This window comes from Mauremys mutica, chromosome 13 (assembly GCF_020497125.1).
Source record: "Mauremys mutica isolate MM-2020 ecotype Southern chromosome 13, ASM2049712v1, whole genome shotgun sequence".
NCBI lineage: Eukaryota > Metazoa > Chordata > Testudines > Geoemydidae > Mauremys > Mauremys mutica.
Window position 1 is genome coordinate 29,375,400 of NC_059084.1, and position 22,556 is coordinate 29,397,955.

General features: G+C 51.9%; 1 protein-coding gene across 2 annotated transcripts in view; it reads right to left on the minus strand.

Annotated features, from left to right (window-relative positions):
• Positions 1-22,556, minus strand: part of MYH7B (myosin heavy chain 7B) — a 57,613-nt gene that overhangs the window by 30,317 nt on the left and 4,740 nt on the right. Inside the window, exons 4-13 of one of the 2 annotated variants that reach the window (XM_044984550.1) lie at positions 18,296-18,439; positions 17,353-17,509; positions 16,473-16,500; positions 14,576-14,672; positions 13,736-13,759; positions 7,660-7,752; positions 6,615-6,678; positions 6,406-6,504; positions 4,849-4,952; positions 193-331 (exon numbers count right to left, since the gene is read on the minus strand). In XM_044984550.1, the coding sequence (XP_044840485.1) occupies positions 193-331; positions 4,849-4,952; positions 6,406-6,504; positions 6,615-6,678; positions 7,660-7,752; positions 13,736-13,759; positions 14,576-14,672; positions 16,473-16,500; positions 17,353-17,509; positions 18,296-18,439 (949 nt within the window). Of the gene's footprint in view, positions 1-192; positions 332-4,848; positions 4,953-6,405; positions 6,505-6,614; positions 6,679-7,659; positions 7,753-13,735; positions 13,760-14,575; positions 14,673-16,472; positions 16,501-17,352; positions 17,510-18,295; positions 18,440-22,556 lie in introns of those variants that run through there. The other variant, XM_044984551.1, reaches the window with a different exon arrangement.

Sequence of the window (22,556 nt, forward strand, 5' to 3'; positions counted from 1 at the left end):
TCAATAGGCATCACCACATGAGAGGAATGTGGGAAAGGGAAGGGATGGCAGGTGGATGAATGGGAAACTTGACGGGGATTGTTTCAATGCTCCAGCCCTGTGATTTTCTGTCCAGCAGTGGAAGGAGTTCATGCACCGTGCTGGGCTCAGCAAAGCTTTTCCCAGCCCTATTCGGCTGTGTGGCAAACTCACTTTCAGTGTTTTCTGCCTCCGCCTGCTCCTCCCGCTGCTTCTGCTTGAACTTCATGTTGCCGAAGTGCATGATGGCGCCCACTATTTTATAGCAGCCATACTTTTCTTCGTTGCTGAAGCCCAGGATGTCCATGGCATGCTGAGGGGTGACAGGCAGCAAGGGTAAGCCTAGCCATTGTCACAGCACTATGCACATGCCATTGCTTTGAACTTCTAGGGTACAATGGCACAAATTGCCTTTTACCAGTTATCTCATTGTCCATCTATGTTATTTAGCAAACCTGAGCCACAGCAATTTAATTTAGAACATCAGACCAGTGGTCCATCTAGCCAAGGGCGGCTCTACAAATTTGGCCGCCCCAAGCAGTCATGCCCGGGAGGCGTCCCCGAGCCGCGGGAGCAGCGGACCTCCCGCGGGCATGACTGCGGAGGGTCCGCTGGTCGCGTGGCTCGGCTGGACCTCCCGCAGCTGCAGGCGGTTCACTGGTCCGGCGGCTCTGGTTGAGCTGCCGCAGGCGTGCCTACGGGAGGTCCAGCCGAGCCGCGGGACCAGCGAACTGTCCGCAGTCATGCCTGCGGGAGGTCCACTGGAGCCGCCGGCCGAGCGTCCCCTCCGCAGTCATGCCTGCGGCAGGTCCGCTGCTCCCGGGGCTCCGGTGGACCTCCCGCAGGCATGACTGCGGCAGGTCCGCCGGCCCAGCCTGCCGCCCCCCCGGGAAAGGGCCGCCCCATGCGGGTGCTTGCCCCGCTGGGCTCTGGAGCCGGCCCTGCATCTAGCTCAGTATCTTGTCTCCAATAGTGGCCAGTACCAGAGATTCAGGTGAGTGTACAGAACAGGGCAATTGGAGTGATCTGCCCCTGTCTCCCCTTCCTGGCTTCAGGCAGTCAGAAGTTGAGGGTTGCCCCGAGCATAGGGCTGCATCCCTGAGCATCTTGGCTAATAGCCATTGATGGACCTACCTCCCTGAACTTTTTTAGTTCTTTTTTGAACCCACTTATACTTTTGCCATCACAATATTCTGTGGCAATGAGTTCCACCAGTATTTCCTCGTTTGTATTAAACCTGCTTCCTGTTAATTTCATTGGGTGACCCCTGGTTTTTGTATTGTGTAAAAGGGTAAATAATACTTCTCTATTCACTTTTTCCACACCATTCACAATTTTGTAGACCTCTATCACATCCCCCCTTAGTCATCTCTTTCTTAAGCTAAACAGCCATAATCCTTTTAGTCTGTCCTTGTACGAAAGCCGTTCCATAGTTGGCCTTCTCTGAACCTTTTCCAGTTCCACTGTATCCTTTTTGCGATGGGACGACAAGAACTGGACACAGCATTCAAGGTGTGAGCATACCATGGGTTTATATAATGCCATCATGATATTCTCTGTCTTATTTTCTATACCTTTCCTAATAGTTCCTAACATTCTGTTAAGTTTCAGAGTGGTAGCCATGTTAGTCTGTATCAGCAAAAAGAACAGGAGTTCTTGTGGCACCTTAGAGACTAACACATTTATTTGGGCATAAGCTTTCGTGGGCTACAGCCCACTTCATCGGATGCATGCAGTGGAAAAGACAGTCGGAAGATATATATACACAGAGAACATGAAAAAATGGGTGTTGCCATACCAACTCTAATGAGACTAATCAATTAAGGTGGGCTGTTATCAGCAGGAGGGAAAAAAAATTGTAGTGATAATCAGGATGGCCTATTTCAAACAGTTGACAAGGTGTGAGTAACAGAAGGGGGGAAGTTAGCATGGGGAAATAGTATTTACTTTGTGTAATGACCCATCCAGTCCCAGTCTTCATTCAAGCCTAATTTAATGGTGTCCAGTTTGCAAATTAATTCCAGTTCTGCAGACTGGACACCATTAAATTAAGCTTGAATAAAGACTGGGAGTGGATGGCTCTGTCATTCCTATATACAGTAACTCCTCACTTAACGTCCTCCCACTTAATGTTGTTTCGAAGTTACATCACTGCTCCATTAGGGAACATGCTCGTTTGAAGTTGTGCAATGCTCCCTTATAACGTCGTTTGGCTGACTTTACAAGGGAGCATTGCACAAGTTCCTCTTCTCTGCCTCCTCCCCCTCAGGGCCGCCCGGGGGAGGGGGGCAAGTGGGGTAATTTGTCCCAGGCCCCGGGCCCCACAGGGGCCCCCACGAGTGTTTTTTGGGCCCCTGGAGCGGGGTCCTTCACTCACTCCGGGGGCCCCGGAAAACTCTCGCGGGGCCCGGGCCCCCGGAGCTTCTTCCGCTCCGGGTCTTCGGCAACAGGGGGGTCCTTCCGCCCCAGGGCAGAAGGACCCCGCGCCGCCGAATTACCGCCGAAGCAGGACCCGCCGCTGAAGTGCCGGGTCTTCAGCAGTAATTCGGCGGCGGGTCCCAGAGCGGAAGGACCCCCCCGCTGCCGAATTACCGCCGAAGCGGGGGCCCCCCACCGCCGAAGACCCCAGGCCCCCTGAATCCTCTTGGCGGCCCTGCTCCCCCTCCCTCTCTCCCTCCCTCCCAGAAAGTCCTAAGTGCCGCCAAACAAACAGCCGGAGAGAAGCGGCGCTTTGAAGGGGAAAGGGCTGTTTCTTTCCCGCCGCTGGCTGTGCGGCTGCCCCTGCTCCTCCTGAGTCCTCCGGCCCGTGCTCGCGGGGCCGCATTCCGAAAGGGGCTTTAGAGCTGCAGGCCAGGGCCCCGGGGCCCCCTTAGCCCAGGGCCCTGCAGCCCCTAAATCCCCTGCGTTCCGGGTGGCCCTGCCTGTGGGGTGGGAGGGGAGCTCCCAGAATCGTGGCTCCCAGAATCGCAGCCATGGGGGTGGTGCCACGCTGCACAGATCCACCTGCACACCCCCTGCACCTAACAGGAGCTGCCCCAGGTAAGTGCTCTGCACCTCCTGCCTGCCCCAGCTCTAAGCCTCCTCCCGTACCCCCACCCCGAGCACCCTCCCGCATCCTAACTCCCTCCCAGACCCTGCACCCCCACCCTGAGCCCCAGGGGTAAGCTGGGGCACCTCCCCTCCACAGTAAAGTACAGTACTGTACAGTATATAATGCCTTTTGTCTGCCCCCAAAAAATTTCCTTGGAACCTAACCCCCCGCATTTACATTAAATCTTTTGGGAAACTTGGATTAGTTTAACATCGTTTCACTTAAAGATGCATTTTTCAGGAACAGAACTATAACGTTAAGTGGCATTACTGTATTTTAAACCATGGTATTACTGTGTCCCATTGATTATCCTCCTACCACCAAATCTCCGTGAGGTCTGTTATATCAATATGCTCACTCCATACCAGGCGCTCTGTTCACCCAGCTTAGAATTTAGACTCCTAGCAGCTGTAGATAAGCACTAGGGCATTTTGTCAATATTCAGTTGCTTGCCTTCGGGAGCTAAATATAAATGTGACTCTTTTACACTTGACTGTTCCTCACTGGCTCCTACCTGTACTTTACCAACTTCTTTCCTATCCGCTTTACTAGGACGTAGAGTTCCCCATTTCATTCCTAAGAGACGTCCCCACCCAAACCGTGTGCTCTCCACACCTGCCAGCTTTCCCCCAGCCCTTAGTTCAAAACATCCTCTACAACCTTTTTAATTTTACATGCTAAGAGTCTGGTTCAGTTTTGGTTTGGGTGGAGCCCCGTCCCTCCTGTATAAACTAGTCCTTCCCCAAAAGGTTCCCCGGTTCCTAATTAACTTAAATCCCTCCTCCCCACGCCACTGTCTCATCCACGCATTGAGACCCTGTGTGCCTTACGGGCCTTGTGCGTAGAATGGAAACATTTTAGAGAATGCTACCATGAAGTCCTTGTCTTTAATCTCTTACTTAGCAGCCTACATTTGGCCTTCAGGATCTCTCTCCTATATTTCCCTAAGTCACTGGTACCTACATGTACCATGACCACTGGCTCCTCCCCAGCACTACCTATAAGTCTGTCTAGCTGTCTCGGGAGATTCATTACCTTCGCACCAGGCAGGCAATTCACTAGGCATTTTTCCTGGTCAAACCCAACTATCTATATTTCTAATAACTGAATCCACCATTACTAGTACCTGTCTCATCCTAAAACTGGGGTTCCTTCCGGTATCCTCAGCCATAGGTTCCGACTCCGTGGGTGCTCCGGGGCTAGAGCACCTACAGGGGGAAAATCGTGGGTGCTGAGCACCCACCGGCAGCCCCCCTATCAGGAGCCAGGACTCCGGGTTCTATTCCTGGTTTTGTCACTGAGTCGCTCTGTGGTTTTCAGAATGAGACGCTCACACCTACGTGTCTAGGGCTGCGTGCATCAGTGGTGGCCATGCATTTCACTGGCCATTTGCATGGGACTGACCCCCTCTGGGTGCACAGCGATAGGAACGACACACACTGCTGTGCATGGCCCTTACCCATGCTGTGCCTTGCTTTCCAGTCTATACGTGGGGCTGAGAATGAGCCCTCCCTCACTGCAGGGGAGTGCCGGGGAGTGAATGTCTGCAAACCTCAGGGGCCCTTGCGGGACAGGGGCTGGAGATGTGCACAGGGTGATTATTAATAAAACATCAGCAGAGCTCAGCGATATCTGAGCAAAGTTGGGCCATAGCCCCATTTCTCTCCAGGAGCATGTAAAGCCATTCTCCCCTCTGCCCAGGCCTCCCCCGTGCTCTGTCTCGCAGGTCCCGTACGTACGTCTGTAGCCATGAGCTCCTCGCCATCGTCCAGGTTGTCCACCGTTGTTACGCCTTGCGAGCAGAAGTGGTAGTCGTAGGGGTTGAGAGAGAGTAGCAGCATATCTGGGAGCAGGAGGGAGAGCAAAGACATGAGGTACACTCGGCTGCCCCCGCATGCTGACCTACATTCCAGAGCAGACTCCCCTGGAAAGGCTGGCGCAGGACCGGAGGGGCCTAATGCTCTGCACAGCTCCAGGACTGAGCCCTAGGGCCCAGTGTAGCCAGGGCTCTGCCGTGGGACATGCCCTCCCTTGGCTGAGCTCTGGCCTGCAAACCTGGCAGAGGGCTGGGCTCCCAGGTGGACACCCCAGGCATCAGAAGGTAGCTGGAGGTGGGCTGGAGCCCTGCCCCTTGGAGCGTGCCGTGAAAATCAGCAGGGAAGGCAGAGGGCAGTGCTCTGGGCACAGGCTAAGTGCAGTGGGATGTTTGGTATCTCCCAGGCTCCCTTGATCCTCGCCCACAGTGCGACATGCGCCATGAAGCTGGCCCTGGCGCATGCCACAAAACCCACTGCTCCTGGGGAGGCTCAGCTGGGCCGTGCGCTGCCATCTCAGGCAGCTTGCTGAGCAGCAGCTGCCAAAGAGCAATGGAAAGCTACCCTGCTCTGCCTTTGCTCCATGTGTCCTGGTAATGCCCCAGTGCTCTGCCACTCCCCCTACCCTGGTCTCATTGCGCAGGCCCTCGTTACCACCACAGTGTGCCCATCGCATGGCTGTGGATACAGCCCCCTCGCTGCAGCAATGGCCCCTGGTGCTGTGGCATGTACTGCTGGACTGCCCAGTTCCCACTGCTAAGCAGTGCGCTCGCTGTGTCTCTGTGGGCAGGGCAGGGGGAGGCTGAGGTGAAAGGCTCTGATGGGAACTGCCCAGGGTAGAAGAGGGAAGCATGGCTGGGTGTGACTCCCAGCCCATTCTAGTCTGTTGCCTCAGCTCTAGCTCCTTTGATGGGACTGGCTTGTGGGTCTGACTCCGGAAGGCCTGGTAACTTCTCACAAGGCCCATCTCTTCTGCAGCTCCAGCTCCCTTCTGCTATCTTCGCAACACTGCTGGGCTGGAGACTGATTTAGAAGCACCAGTGCCTGCCCTCATGACCCCCAGATAAGATTACTGCTCCATGGCTCTCCAGACCTGCCTAATAAGGTGCTGCTCACGATCCAGCAGCAGGCTCAACAGGCGGCAGCCAAGAAGCTTATCATGCCGAGCCTCTGCCAAGCATCTCTCCAGTGCGGAAAGGTCTCCTGTCACCCGGCACCTGGATCCCAACCCCGCTCAGTGCCTGAGAGGTGGCTAAACGGCAGAGCCTGGCAGGTCAGTTTGGATCATTTCTGGGCCCTCCACGAGATCCCAGAGGGCAGTGCTGAGTAATGACTCCTCTGCCCCCAGCACCCTCCCTCCAAGGGATCTAGTTGGGCTCCCTCCCCCTGGGGGGCAGTGACTTCACCGGGGACTATGGTTGCCCAGGCCAGAGGTGCTTACACTGTCGTTTCCTTTGGTCCGATTGCTTTGAAGCTGCTTACCTTGGAGCTCGGGTTTCTTCCCAGACAGGATCTGGTAGTAGATGTGGTAGCTTCTCTCACCAGGTTGCTGGAAAATCACTCTGGATTTTTCCAGCAAGTCTAGAAACAAACAGGAAAAAAACCAGATTGGGTTTTTTCTGGAGCTGATCCAGTGTCAGGGCAGAAAAAGAGCATGTTGAATTGGCAGGTGTGCAAGGCTGTTTACTCACAGATATCAATGTCAGCAGAGGCCAGTTTCCCTGAGGGGCCAAAATGGATTCGGATGAACTTGCCCTAAGGGAAGGAGGTAAATACTTAGGCTGGACAGAGGAACTGAGGCAGGTACAGCTGCTGTCCCGGGTGGGCAGCTATTACAAATCAGATGGCTGGGGAGGGCTAAGGGTCTGTCTCTTCTCTGCCCTATGTTAATGTCACACAACTTTGGGGCTCAATACAAGGTGTCTGGGTGAAATTCTCGGGCCTGTGCTGGTCCCTTTTGGCTCAGCGGAGGGATCATCCCCCTGCGCTTTGCTTCCTGTGGCTGTGCTCTCATGCAGCACTCAGAGGATGGTTGCAGATGGCCCCTGACAGCCCCTGCCCCCTGGGCAGAGCTGCGTGATGCTGGGTCTGCAGCACAACTACCTGCAGAGTCATGGCCTGCTACTGCTGATCAAGCTCAGGAGACCCCATGACACTCCCAGGCCCCTGGTGCACTGGGGAATCCAGAGAGGACCAAGAATGCCACTGTGGCCTCCACTACCTCCAGCGCATTGTTATGGAGATAAATGGGAACCAGGAGTTTGGTTGAGCCAAACACAGGGCCAGGGTTTGATGAACGGGAAACTGCACCACCGGTGCACTGAGGCACCTCCCAGCATTGGCACTTCCAGCTCTCCCTGCTCTCCCTTTGTGCTAGGCTCCTTCCTGGCACTGCCAGTCATCACCCACAGCCTGATCCAAGCCGAGATGGACCTTGGGCGGCCCCTAACTCCAGCCTCACCTTTTAGGGCCAGATCCTCAGCTGGTGTAAATTAAATGGCACAAGTCAGTGAGCTAGCCTGGTCAGGTAACATCAGGGAGTGGCATTGCTTTACAGCAGCAAAGGGTTTGGCCCTACAGCCAACCCACCTAAAGAGAGAGTTGCTAGTTCTGACAAGGATTTGCTCCCTATGTAAAAGCTAGCTCTGGCTATCTGTGGCCACCTCACTCAGGCATGGGTATGGATAACTTGAGTGTTGTGAGCTCTGTAAATATAAATCCTGCTAGCATACTTACAAAGCGCGAGGAGTTATCGTTTCGCAAGGTTTTGGCATTGCCAAAGGCTTCCATAGCAGGGTTGGCCTCAATGATTTGATCCTCGAGGGTACCCTAGAAAATGCAGCCAAAGGATGAGTCAGCTTGTGCCTGTGGCATTAGTAACAGTGGCTCTGTTGCTACAGCTGCAGCTAAGGGGCAGCAGGACACAGGGCAGGGGAAAGTGCTGTGCACCTCGACCCTCTGCTACTCTCACTAGCTTCCCTTAAGGCCTTAGTCTCTAGGGTGGTGCCTTCCTATCTGGCACGTCTTATTTTTTTAATTAACGTTGGGGAGCAGAGCTGGGCTTTGAGGCCATGAATTCTGTGACCATCTAGTCTGCTGTGAGTGGTGCCTATAAAGGTCCGGGCTAATAGCTCAACTGTACATGGGAGTCCTCTGTGACGGGGCCATAGCCATCAAGGCCTGGAAAGGAGGGCTCATGGCACTGAGAAAACCTGCCTTTGGAAGCAAAGGGGTCCAGGAAATAGCCCAGGAAGAGACAGTAACAACCCTCTGTAATATTCCTAGGTGAGTTTTCCTTTAAACATGTGTCAGAGCCATTCTCCCCAGAGCTGTGGTGCAGTGTGCAGTGTTATAGACACTGGCTGGGGGGAGCTTCAGAACTCCCGGATGGCCTCTTCACAGCAATGCCTTAGCCCCAGACTTATGTTCTTGTTATTACATTTGTATGACAGTAGCATCTAGGAGCCCAGTGTGCCGAACACTATACAAACACACAGAAGAGACTGTGCCTGCCCCAAGAGCTTAAAGCCAAACTAGGCAAGACCGACAGAGGGGTGTGAGGGGAAACTGAGGCACAGAGCAGTGATGTCATTGAAAAAGCAGAGCTGGGACTAGCACTCATGTTTCCTGACTCAGAGCCCAGTGCCCTAGCAATTAGACCATGGCATTATAACTTTGTACCACACCACACCATCGTGCCTTAGTCACTGTCTCTATAGGGTACGGTGTGCTTTCCAAATGGTTCCATAAAGCTACAGTCCATTTACACTAGTCATCATCTGACTGCTGCCAACTGCTCCAGATACAGCCAAGCAGAACACTGACTATCGCAGGTGTACCTAGGCAGAACCCCCCAAACGCTCAGGCTGTCCCAATACCCTAGTCATGCCAAAGGGATGCAGGGCCTTGCCTACACCAGGAAACCAAGACGTGTAATTCTCCACGGGTGCCGCTCCACCAGAGCCACTGGCAATGGAAGCCACAGTGGAGACAGAGTGCTGGCGTTTTTCATCACTGTGTCTTTAAACGTCTGAGTCCTAACTACATTAAGCTACTACTGCAGCTTCCCCAGGTGGCGGCGTGGGTCGAGAACTACAGTGCTGAGTTTTGTCCATAAGAGCATGTCACAGAGGCAGCCGGTTCTCCAGAGTCAAAGCTGTCCCTAGCTTTCAGTTCATTCTCTAATATCCTCCAGCCTCAGCAGATCCACCTGACAGAGGTCATGGCAGCACCTGCTCCGACCTTTCAAACAAGTGCATCTCAGTGTTTGAATGTTCGTCTGATCCTATCGCCTGGAAACTCCAAAGCTCGGCGCTGGGTTTTGTATTTGGGGTTGCACCAAAGACTCTTTTTTCAAAGGCTCTCATTAGAGTAAGTCTCTCTGGCTTGTCTGACCCTGAAATCAACTTGCACTAAGCCATAAACACTGGGGGCAGAGCCCAAGCATGTGGCCTGCTCTAGTGGACTGATGAGAGGGCTGGGAGCTAGGCACTTGGGTATCCTGTTCCCAGCTCTCCCACACTATGTGGCCTTATATTGTACGTGAGGCTGTGTATCCCTTGTTAATTCTTATTAATTAGCACCTCTGCTCTCAAAGAACATCAGTTGTAGGGATATTAAAGAAGGTTTATATTAGACATGGTTTATATGAAAAATGACTTATTGTTAATTGATGCCTCATAACTAAAGGTTTATGTTAAAAGTAAATTTGTGATTCTAACCTGCAAGCCACCAGCTGTGTCTGTGTGAAGCCTGCTCAAAGAAATACTTTGTATAAAACTTGTTAAACATTAATTAACTCTAAGTAAGCCAAAACAGTAGCTGTTATAGTGTATAAATAGAGACCCCCACCCTCTGTAAGTTTTCATCTCACTTTATCTTTGATTGTTAAAAGACAGGGAGTCTCACATAAATTGGTAACACCCCAAAAAGTAAAGAAACAGTGAAATAGATGTGATTAAGATAGAGAATGTATGTGACTGAATGGTTAGGGAGTTACCAGTCTGAAGAATTCAGTGTTGGCTGAAGAAGGTGTCAAGTGGGATCAACCAGATGACCCACCACACCTCAAAGGAAGGAAAAACAAGCATCTGACAGAATGGAGCCAGCCATCTGCTGATTGATTTAGCAACAGCAGAATGAGGCAACTCCTATGAACTAACATAGGGAAAAATCCCTATAAAACTGGACTCTAAAGACTGAGGACTTTGAGTCTATGGTTCTGATACCAACCTCCAGGAGCATCAGATGCATCTGACACAGACTCGGCTCCATCCTCATGACCAAGATACCTGGCCAGTAACTTGGCATGAGCAACATCTAGGCTGGTAACTATAACATCTATACAGAACCTGAATGAATGATTGTGTGGATGAATATGTGTGTGTGTGTGTATAAGGAATAAGTAGTAATGGAAACAAGTAGGAAAACATTGTCTTTTGTTTTGTTATGGTATTTACAATAAATGTGGCATCTTTGCCTTATCCCTCTTAATAAGATCCTGCTGGTTTTTATTATATTGGTACAACACAGTGAATTGGGTCTCCCAATCCTCACGTGTGGTAGCTAAGTACTGCAACACTCACTTATAGAACACGGGGGACTTATTAGGACACTGCACTAGTCAGGACCCACTGGTCCAGGATAACAGACTGGCTCATGGCTTAGTTCCTGCTTTGCCAGGAGCTCAGGAAATGGTCGGTGGCGACCCCTGCAGGAGGAGAGAGCAGCACTGCTCAGGGGGTGCTAACCTCTCCCCCTGCATCCTCGCTGTGCCACCTGCCCCTGAGCAGAGAGGCTGCAGCGCACACGCCCTGGATGGCTTTGTTTGATGGGGGGCTTAGGGGAAGGGAGGCTAGCAGTGAGCTGATATCGCGTGTCATCCCAGGACCAGCCAGCCTGTCGCTTCCAAGCCAATAATAATGTACATCATGGGTTAAAAACGGCCCCCATAGGAAACACCCAGAGAAACGCTTTGCTAACTAGAAGGTGAAATTCAAGTTTTAAATCTCTATCGATAATTTAAAGTCAGCAAACTGGGAAATTTGCTTAAACTCCACCCCACTCTTGTAAAATACCCCAAATACCCTAAACTCTGCACATGTCCCCCTGGCTATCCTTTGCCCCCACTCCTGAGACAATGGTACGCCAGTGCTGCATGCTTCCAATGCACTGCAATTCTAGGCACACAGCTGTGGCTCCCATTGACCCACTACACATGGGACACCTCCCTGCCTGGCACCCTCTGCAATATCCCTCCCCTTTCCCTTTATACACATGCCCAAGACTGACCAGCTCCTGCTTGGCCAGCCCAGCACACTCCCCTCACACCACACACTGGACTTTGGACAGACATTTGCACCTTTTACTAGCCACAGGGCTCAGCTCCCTGAGCAAGCAGAAGTGCTGAAGCCTTATCTCACTGCAACTGGGCTACGTATCCTCCGATGTCTCAGCCGCACTGGCCATGGTTTCAGGTGTTTGCATCCACAGATGAAACACCAAGGTACAGGGTTTAAAGTATCTCAGCTATTAGGGTCCCTAGGCAAATCATTGTGATTTCCAGGGTTGAGTGTCAACTAGCAGCGATCCTGGCCATAGACACGCCTCTGCCTAACATACAGGATGCACGGCATGTGCTCTCACGGTTGTTTGGGGTTGGAATGGAACCTTAACTCTGAAGGTTCTCGTCACTGCAGTGTGCTCTGAAGGTTATTTTCCTGAGGTCACTGATCCAGATTAGCTTGCTTAACTCCAGCTAGCACAGTTTCTTACCTGGGAATATGATCTAACCCCCTCCCATCCTCTTTCTGTTGCTCTGAGATCACATTGAATCCAAGATAGCTGGCTGATAATATTGGAGCAGATGCAACAAAGATTGTCTTTGAAGGGATAGGTTAGAGAAAACAGCTGTCTAGTTCACATATAACCTTGAGAGGGGAGGGGCAGATGTGGGCACGGGCTCCAGGCAGCTCCTACTGGACAGATTCATCCAGCCTTACTGACTGTACGGCCTGCAGCCCACCATGGGCTTGCAGCCCTTTGATTACATGGCTCTTTACATAATGCTGTTATTCAGAAGCACTTTACCCTCCGATGCAGAGCTGGACTGGGGGACCCTGGAGCTCAGCACACAGGTCCGTTGGGCAGGTGTAACATGGGAGCAGGAGTTAGACATTGCATAACGGAGCCACTGGGCTTTGGACGATGATATTTTCTATGTACTGCTACCATTGTAAATGTAACCCTTGTGCAGCACCCTAGGTCCTCACTCTCCTCCCCAACACCACCAACAAACTGTTACCCCCTGGGTTTAGGGACATGTTGCTGCTAAAACTCAGAGTCAAACTATCCAGATGTAAAGCAGGGTGAATAACAGAATGCATAACAGAGTGAAACTAGGTTCCCGGGGTTGGGGTGAATCCGCTCAGTGCTCTGGCCCCAACGTTTAACAGTCACTCTCATTTAAATGAGGTACCCCCCCAAAGCAAGCAGCCACTGCCATCTGGCCCCCAAGGGCTGGTACTGAAGGCCATACTCAGGTCAATGCCTGAGGAAGTCAGCGAGAGCTCGGCCTGACCAGACACTGAGTAACTGCTTCAGGACTGGCCCTTTTTAGACATTTCTGGTTTGCAATGCAGCCTCTCACAGAGCCACAGCCTGGCAATAACTTCCAGCCCCCCTTCCGCTGAGGCAGTGGGACAGGCTTGCAGTGAACTGGGTGCTAAAGAAACTCCATCCCCAGGGCAGTGGATAGAAAATCCCAGCCTGATTCAATGCCCTGCAATGTGCAGATCCCAATCCTAGTGTAGCAGGGTGGACCCCCCCCGCTCCTGCCTGGGAGGGCTTGAAAGCTGCAGCTCTAAAAGCTGGGCTGACTGGGGAAGTGGCTGCAGCTGGGCCACACCCTAATCAGGCCACAGCTGGCCTGTATAAAAAGGCCAGGGAAGCCAGGTACACTCTCCTTGCCTGTAGAGAGAGAAGGGCCTGGCTGCAGGGAGCTAGAGACAGGGTACCTGAGTGAAGCAGGGCTGGGGAAAGGCAGAGGAGCTGGGGAGCTCCAGCCTGGAAAGCCCCAGGCTGTGGCCTAGCACAAAGCAACAGGTACTGGGGCTTGCAGAGGGCAGCCCAGGGGTAGGCCAAGGCAGCAGGTCCAAACCCAACCTTGCCAGTGACGAGTAGGCTAATACTGCAGTCTGCCCCAGGGCATGGGGCTAGATGATGACTGGTGGTAGCCTGATACTGAGGTGAGGTGGGGATAGTGGGTGGGGGTTTCCTGGGGAGGGGAGACCCTGAGAGAAAGGGGTTACTGCTCAGGGGCAGCACCCCAGTTAACAGAGCACTGGGGTCCTGGGAGGGACATGGGGCCAGAGGACAGGTGGATCACCTGCCTGCAGAGGGTGCTCTGGGCTGGAAAATGAGCTAATTGCCTGAGAGACCAGCAGGAGGTGCCACAGGGGTGAGTCTGCATGTCCACATCTGGTAATAGTGATCCCTCCACTGAGAGAGAAGCTGTTCTATGAAGAGACATGCAGTCTCCCTGGATCCTCTCAGCAACCACAAGAGCATTTCCCAACTGCATTACTGCCTTGTCACCTCAGCAAAATGCAGTGCTGTACACAGGGGCCTGATTCTGATCTCGTGTCAGTTTCACAATGATACCATTCCATTGACATCATCGCAGTTACTCCTAACTTGCACTGGCACAAGGGTGCTCAGAAAGGGGCCCACCACCAGTGGGCGTTAACAAGGTGCTGCTTAGTAAGCCTGGCCTCTCACTTGAGGAGTGACCCCTATTCCCTGTAGCACTTACCCCAGTTTTAGTGGCAGGAGCTTGCTAGAAAAAAGGAAAGAAAACTGTCTTTAGAATTCCAGAAGGGAAAGATCAGAATCACAGAAAGCATCAATCAAAATAGCAGGGCGTTAAAATTTAGTTACTAAAACGGTTCAAAAAAATCGAAGGATTAAATTTCAAAAAATACACCAAAAATGTGTTAAATAGATTAGCTCAAGAAAAAGAAGAAAAGCACCAAAAAGCAGGAACAGTTAAATCCAAACCCAGGGAAGAGGGAAGGAAAACAATGCTGGAGAATTGCTTACTCACTACCTGAAACAACCAGTCTGCTTCTGCAAGGGAAAGCAGGCTGGAGCATCAAGTACCCAGAAGAAATAAGCAATTGCAAGGGAATCTCAAAAATAACCAACACCAAAGAAATGCGAGAAAGAATCAAAACAAGAGCAAGAAAAAGCAGAAGATGGAAAAGGACCAAAATGAACAAAAGAACAAAAAAGAGAAAAGGGGGAAAAAGGCAAAAAGCAAGGCTTAAAAGAGACAGGGGTGGAAATGGGGAGTGGGGGGGTCTGTCCCCTTTACAGTGTCTGAAAAAGAAAATATGTTGGGGTGAAGGAAGAGGTGGGCCCAAAAGACCCCGGTGTGGCTGATCAGTTTGGTGAGCCACTAAAAAACTCCATTTCCCCAAGATCAGTTGTTTCAAGCCTTGCTTGTTCAAAAGTCAAAGGAAAAGCAAAGCCCGTGAGGGGCCAGATCCAAACACGCTTCCAAATGCAAAAAGTTACCAAAAAAAAAAAATAAGGAAAAAAAAAAGAAAAGAAAAAGAAAACAGCCAAAGTGTGTTTCAAATGAGGGTCTTACTCCTTTCTTGCCCGGCGTGTCGCCCAGGGCTGCGACAATGGCAAAGTACTGAATGACTCGCTTGGTGTTTACAGTCTTACCAGCACCAGATTCTCCGCTTAGGGTAACAGAAATACACAGATCAAGAAAACAAGGCAGAGTCAGGCAAAACCTTTACACAGAGACTCAGAAAACCAAGGCCACAGCCCAGCCCCCCACAACGGTGTCATGTAAAAGAAGTAAAACACCAAGGGAGGAGTTCAGCCCTGTCTGGCCCTGGGCAGCCTGTGATCCCTTCCCATTGGCTAATGCTCTGCACGGGGGCAATGTGGGGGTTTCAGTCACCAGGCTCAGCCCCTGTGGTGCTGCACTGGCACAATCCCCTAGAACAGATGGGCAAAGCTGCTGGACTTTGCAGCGGAGTGAGTGACCTCCCCTGGTGTGAGCCCGTCTGGGCTTTGCTCGGCTGCATCATGGGGCTGTAATAGGGCAGCTCCACCAGGGGCAGCCCCCCGGAGGCTGACACTGGGGCAAATCACCACTGCAGACATGGCCAGTGACTCCACACAGTGCCAGGTGGGGAAGTCACCTCCTCCCCAGGCTCCTCCTGGTCTGTTGCACGCTTGGTATGAACTTCAGTGCTCCGGGGGCTCAGCAAGGAGCCAGCCCCCTCCTGCTCCAGCTCAGGCTAGACACTTTCACTCGCAGTTCCCTGGGGAGTGAGGGGTTCCTACAGTCTGTGGAACATAGTGGGCTCCTCCCCCACCCCCCCAGAGGGAGCCCACTCCGGTTTACAGAGAAGGGCCAGGAGTCCAGGTGAGACCTGGAGGCTGGGCAATTCCTGCTGCCCTGGTCTGAGCTGCCCGCTGGCATTGGCTCACAAGGCCTTGCAGTGATTTCATGCCTAGAGTTAGCTGCTCTTCTATTGTAATCCCAGATCACAAAGAGCAGGGATGGGTGTAGGGGGGGAGCTGCCACAGGACATGAGCCAAGCATCTCCCGCCTCAGCCCTGTGTTACCTAATTAGGCCATGGCTGAGGCTAAAAATGTCAGTGGCTCCTGGCAGCAGGGTAGGGCCCTTCAGAGAACTTTATATAGCCCTCATCTATATGTCACTTGAACTTAACCTTGCCTGCCCCCTCCCCCATCACCCTCCTGGGCCTGGCTGCCTCCTCTGCCCACCAGTCCTGCTCAGGAGCATCAAGCATGTTCCTCCCGGACACAAGACCTCAGCTCCCCCAGCTGTGGGCTAGCACCACGGTGCATGTGGCCAGCCACGGGGCTGGGAAACACATTGCTCCAGGGGACCTGCTTGGGAGAGTTATACCCCGTGATGCCAGCACCAACAAGTGCAGGGTGAACTCGGGGGGAGGGATAGCTCAGTGGTTTGAGCATTAGCCTCCTAAACCCAGGGTTGTGAGCTCAATCCTTGAGGGGGCCATTTAGGGATCTGGGGCAAAAATCTGTCTGGGGATTGGTCCTGCTTTGAGCAGGGGGTTGGACTAGATGACCTCCTAAGGTCCCTTCCAACTCTTATATTCTGTGAACAGCAGCCCTTGCCACTGTCACCAGACAGGCTGCCCTGGAGGGGCTCTGGCAGCCGATGGGTGGGGGTGTGAAGGAAACTTGTTTGGGGAGGGGGTGGCAGCCAGCGAGGCCTGACTGGGGGCCTCATGAGGGGCAGGTGGTCTGATGGCAGGTGAGGAGGTGCAGCTGGGGCATCAGATCTCACAGGAGGAAGGCTGCCAGTCAGCAAGTCAGTCCAAATGACAGGGGAGAGTAAACCACTGCTGGGACCCTAAAGACAACTTGTATCCTGCAGGCGGGGCAGGAGAATGGGGCCCAGGAGCCTAACCCAGAGACACGTACAAGGCAGGCAGGGAACAATGGCCCATGAAGGGAAGCAGGGGTCACTTACGTGATGAGCATGGACTGGTTCTCACGATCTGGAAAAGAAAGAGCCAGCGTTAAGACTGAAATGTACTGAGATTGCATGGAGCTCTGAGAACGCTCCAGGGCTGCCGTGGGTCTGGGTTTTCCCTGTTCATCCACAGCCCCACCTGGCTGGGCCAGTGACTATGTTCACCTGACTTATTAACACTGACCTTTCCCAGTCCGAAAGATCCAAAATGAGGCTGTGGGTGTGGGCGTTCCCTCAGGCTCCAGGGGACTGGCACCCCTGGGAAGAAGTATCCTGGTGTCTTGACATTTCTAGAGTGTTTCTTTTTATCCTTCTGCATCTTCCTCTCCTTCTCTACACCTGGCCCCACAGTACAAGCCTGAGCCAGCCCACCGTGCTGCCAAGGCCCTGGCCGCGGCACTGCTAGAGCAGCCCAGGGTCCATGCAGGTAGGTGCCCTTTCTCCTCATCACCTTGACCGTCCAGCCAAGGTAATTTATGGGTCATATCCCCTTTTAGGGGATTGTTACATGGCACTATGGGGGCTGGGTAGCCTGGTTCAGGCCAGCTAAATGCCAGGGCTGCGTGTGGTGATCCCTCAAGATACAGGCTCTGATGCCCACCCAGAGTCTGTTTTGCTGAAGGAAAGGTGCTATTGGTTACTGGTCAGTATTGCTTGTAATCAGTGTTTTTAACAGTGGTCCAGAACTCCCGCTCTGAGCCCAGACCAGACACAGATAGTCGGGTTTCTCCAGGCCCATCTCTGCTATTGTGCATCAGTTTCTTCTTGTGAGGTGATGCCACAATGCCCTCCCTGCGTTCCCCCTCCCACTGAACAAGGTCTGGCCTCCGCTGCGGGGTGAGCACAGGGAGGAGAGAGAGGAAAGATAGAAGCTTACTGCGCAACATGTCGTTGTAGGCGTTGTCTGCAATGGAGTAGATGTGGGGCGGGACCTCTGACCTCCGCTTGCCCTTATAGACTGCCACCACGGGGGAGGTGTAGACTGGCAGCCACTTGTAGGGGTTTATGGTGACACAGAACAAACCTGAATAGGTCTGAGAGCAGAGAGGAGGCAAGTGAGTGCAGAGGGACACAGCTGCCTCAACGTAGCAGAACAAAGACTCTTCAAAGCCACTGGGCTCAGAGCTAGAGATGCCGCAATGGATCTGGCCTGTCTGCACCATGCTGCTTCCTTAGCCTATTACAGAACAGGGATGCAACTGGCCTTAACAGGGACATCCCCTTGTGCTGCCAACCTACCTCATCTTAATGGTGATATTCTTCCCCCACCCCTTGCTACTCCCTCCACCCAGGCAGCTGGCCTTTCTCCATATCCCTCCTGGAAAGCCACCATTAGCGTCTCCTCTGGACGTCCTCAGGGCAGCCAGCTTTAGCCTTACCTAGAAATCCTTCCAGGGCTGGGAATTTCGGGAAGCATCTTGAATTGTGTTTTGTTTTGCAGACTCCCTGGTGAGTGAGTCTCTTCACCTGGCAGCCCAAGATCAGCTTATTTCTCTTTATATGTTTTCCAAGTGAGTCTAATCAGTACACATAAATCTACCCCTCTATCTATCTAAGTCTGCCTGGGGATTTCTAATGCATCCATATGATTCCCATGTCACGAGGAATACTGAATGGGAGGGGTTCCTGAGGCATGAGAAATCCAGGGCGTAGCTGTCCTGATTCAACATGACCCTGGCTGGGATAGCCAGTAATCTGGGACAATCAAGGGGAGAAATCTGTGGTAGTTTTGAGTTGGTGCCATTTGAATCAGCATTGACCTCTGACTGTGCTGGTCAGGGCTCTGTGTCACCCTCACGCCCTGTACCAGCGTCACTTACATAGATCATCCAGTGAGCGTAGCGGCGCTTCAGGTTGTGCAGCACCGAGGCCTCGTTGAGATGCGTTAGCATGGCCATGTCCTCAATCATATCGAACTTGGGAGGGTTCATCTGCTGGATGTCGTCCTCCTTGACAACCCGGGTCTGCAGGGAGGAAGCAAATCAGGGGAGCCTGAGTTTGTCCTTGGTTCCTTCCAGCCGGGACCAGGCCCCGCAGTCGCCATTAGCACTGACAGGGCACCGCGCTGTTTGCTCCCATCTGTCGTGCAAAGGGCTTGATTCTGATCTCATTTACACTAGGGTAAATCCTGCTGGTGGAAGCACTCCAGATTCACTCCAGTGTAAAGGGACGCAGCATCTGGCCCAGTTTCATGTCTGCGCCTCATACCTTCCTGTGACTCTCCAAGACCAGATTCTAGCTGCCCCGGCAGTGTCTAAGGAGAATGCAGATCTCTGATGCCATCCCCTCACCCCCAGGCCGGTCTCCATCCCTGCTTTTCTCCCGAGGGCAGGCAGTGAGATACCTTTGCTCAGCTGGGCACAGGTGCCCCCAAGCTGGAGAGGAGGCGCAGTGCCTGAATACATAGGTGGTGACTGTTTGGAAAAGCAGGGCTTGGCCTTTGCCAAGGGGAGAATGACACAAATGACCTAATCTGGATATGGAACGCAAGAAGGCGAGGAGTATTTGCTGGGCACCTGAGCTCATGCTACAAGAGGGCACCAGCAGGAGACAATTGTGCTGGAGACCGAGGGCAGGTCTGCGCTAGAAGTGCTACATTGGCGTGGCTGGGTCACTGCAGCGCATCTGGTGAAAACGCTCTATACTGACAGGAGAGCGCTCTCCCGTCGATGTAATTACTGCACCTCCGCGAGACGCAGATGCTTTGTTGGAGGGAGAGCATCTCCCATTGATGTAGTGCCGGGGTGAACAGCACTTAGGTCACTGGAACATGCGTCCCTCGTGGGGTGTGTGTGTGTCTTTTCCACACCCCTCAGCGACGTAAGTGGTAGTGGAGACCTGCTCTGAGGGGCGAGCTCGTTCCACTCCAGAGGAGTCCCCAGCACTGCACTGAGAATGCGCCATGTGACTGTGGCCCCATCTGGCTCTGCAGACCTTCTCCCCCTGCATCAGAGCCAAAGCACAGGGGAGCCTACATGACAAAACAGGGTTGTCGCTGCTGTCTGCTCCCTTCGTCCTGCACAGCCAGCCCTGCTCAGCTGCAGGCTGTTCCTACTGGGCAGCAGCCACAGAGCTGCTTGCACCATGTGGGTCAGGGACGGCCGTGCAAAGCCAGCAAAGCTAACAGTGTCACTGGGGTGGAATTGGCCTCCGTCTTTGGGGATGATGGGTGGGAAAGAAAGGGTGATTTTACAGGGCTGGCACATCGAAAAAACGGGGGAGGGATTTTCAGCAGCACCTAGCGCCTCAGGAGACCAAGCCCCAATCCCACCTGGAGCCGTGTAACTAGCTCCCATGACACACACTCCCCCAGAGCACAGACAGGGGCTGCCCTGTACTGTCCTTTCACAGGGCTATGTTTCAGAGCAGGACTCCCTTCCCAGTCCCCCTAGCTGCCAGGGCCCATTCCCTCACCTCGTCTCCAGCAGCCCAGCTGTAAGAAAGTGGCCATGATAGTGTCAGTGGGTACCTATGGGTACTCAGTGGGTTAGCTATACCCCACCCTTGCCGTACCTCCTATTTAGCCAATGGGAGTTTCCCCCGCTCTGCAGTTAAATAAAGCATCAGGTTCCCAGCCTGCAGTGCTGAGACAAGGCTTGTTTGTTGTTACACTGAGCAGTAAAACATGCCGCCCCACCTTTTCGCGTTGTCCCCCCCAAGGGTTCTTCTAGAGGAGCACGCAGCTAATGGAGGACAAGCCAGGGCACTATGTGCAGCTCCTGCTGGGGCAGAGCAATGTGAGGGTGGAGGAGGGACACTGGGCACAGGACAGAGGAGGGCCATGGAGTGATCAGCATTTCATCCTCCCCCACCAGCCGTTGCCAGCTCTCATGCCACTCCACTTCCCCCATGAAAAGCAGCCTTGCAGTCCACACCCTAGCTGCCAACCCCTTCCCCTGTGCCATCTGCCTCTGGCCAGACCTCCCAGCTGCCAACCATGCCACTCTGGTGATGAGCATCTGGCCAGACCCCCCTACTACCTGCCAAAATTGCCATATTCCTCCCCTCAGGTACAGACACCTTCTTGCCTCTCAAGGAAGCTTATCGCACTGTCTGAGCAACCCACTGTGAGAGATCAGAAATAGGAGAAGAGAAGGCGTGCTCTAGGGCATGGGCCTGCTGCTTCATCCAGTGCTACAGGTCAGTGCTCAGTGCTCACTCCTAGGGTGACCAGACAGCAAGTGTGAAAAATCGGGACGGTGGTGGGGGATAAGAGGTGCCTATATAAGAAAAGACCACAAAAATCGAGACTGTCCCTATAAAATCTGGACATCTGGTCACCCTCCATACTCCTTTCATGGGCAGTAGGGCCATGGCATGGGGCAGTCCAGTTATGTGTCGTCTCAAAGAATATGGTGCAGGGAGCCTTAAACAGCCGACATGTACAGACCATCCGTTGTCACTGTCTTGATTTAAGCCTATACATCTAAGTACTGGAATTACAGTACTCTCACATTCCACCTCTGTGCCTGATTGGGAGAAGGTGAATTTAACACAGGCCACTGTTATTCAGGCTTGAAGAAAAGAGAGTTTCATTGCCACTCTTAGGTGAATTGGGGCGGGTCTAGTAGTTAAAGCAGAGAACCGGGTCTCAAGACTCCTGTGTTCTAATCCAGGCTCTGCCCCAGATTCTGTGGCCCTTTGTCAGTAATTTTTACCCTCCCTGTGCCTCAGTCTTTGTCTGCACCAGCACTTTTGTTGGCAAAATGTTTGTCGCTCAGGGGTGTAGATGGTGCTATGCCTTTGGGAGACGCTCTTCCGCCGACATAGCTACCGTCACTCATTGGGGTGGGGGTTAATTATGCTGATGGGAGAGCGGCTACACAGGAGAGCTTACAGCTGTGCCTCTAACGTAGCCACAGCCTAAGTCTCACTAGCTATAAAATGGAGATAATAATATCTCCTGATTTCACAGCCTGGTAGTGTGACACAGTTTAGTTTGTAAGAAGACCATGGGGCTAATTCGCCTCTGATTTATTCTGGTGTAAATCAGGATTAACTCCATCAGAGTCAGTGTAATGACCCTAATGTAAACCCAGTGTACTCAAGATCAGAATTGGACCCTTCATAGTCCTACTCTTGCATATACTGGTGCAACCCCACTGTATTCAATGGTCTAACCCTGTTTTAACCGGAAGCAGAATTTAGGCAGGCTTAGACTAGATATGATTTAGCTAGACCTGCTTGGAGAAATTTTGTCACAACAGTTTTCTGTTGGAAAATGCCATTGCAATTAAATGGATTTTTGTTTGTTTGTTTGTTTAAATTGTATCAATTTTGATTAAGTTTCTGTTAGAAAAAAATGGAAACAAAAGTTTTGAAAACACCAAAACATCCCATTTCGATTTTTCATTTTGAAATGACTTTTTGTTCCGAAATTTACTTTATTTTATACATTTTTTTAAATTAAAAAGAGTTGAAATTGAATGAAACTTATTGAAACAAAATGTTTCAGTTGACCTGAGGTTTTTGAGGGCATTTCATTTTGTGAAATACTTCGGAGTTTTGACTTTTTGTTCCAATTCAGAATTAAAGTTGTTTTGAAATCTCGAAATTTTTCCTGGGACTGAAAATCTGTTTTCCAACCAGTTCAAGATTTTGACAGATGTAAGCTATTGCTCATTACATTGACTAGCACCATAGCAACGCAAACAAAGAAATACATAGTTCACTGTGTACATAGGACGTGACTCTCTATTCAGTTACTCCAGTTGTACACTGGTGTTACTCTGTTGAGAAGTGGTGTTACACTGGCCTGAAACTGTTCTAATGGAGTGGAGAATCCAGCCCAGAAATTATTTTTACCATATATTATTTTGGTAAATAGAAATTGACTGAAGCAGATTGTGATCTTACACCAGTGTAGAACTGAAGTATCTCCATTGAGTTCCATGGGTCTCATTCTGATCTCCCAGCTACCCTATATGGGTGTAATGGAATTGATTTCTGAGGACTCAGTCCTGGTGTAAATGAGATCAGGCCCAATGGATTGATGTGGGTGGAGCAAAGTTCAGAATCTGGCTCTATGTGTATAACAATTTAACAACCTCTTAGTCATATGTATCTAAACTCTATAATGAA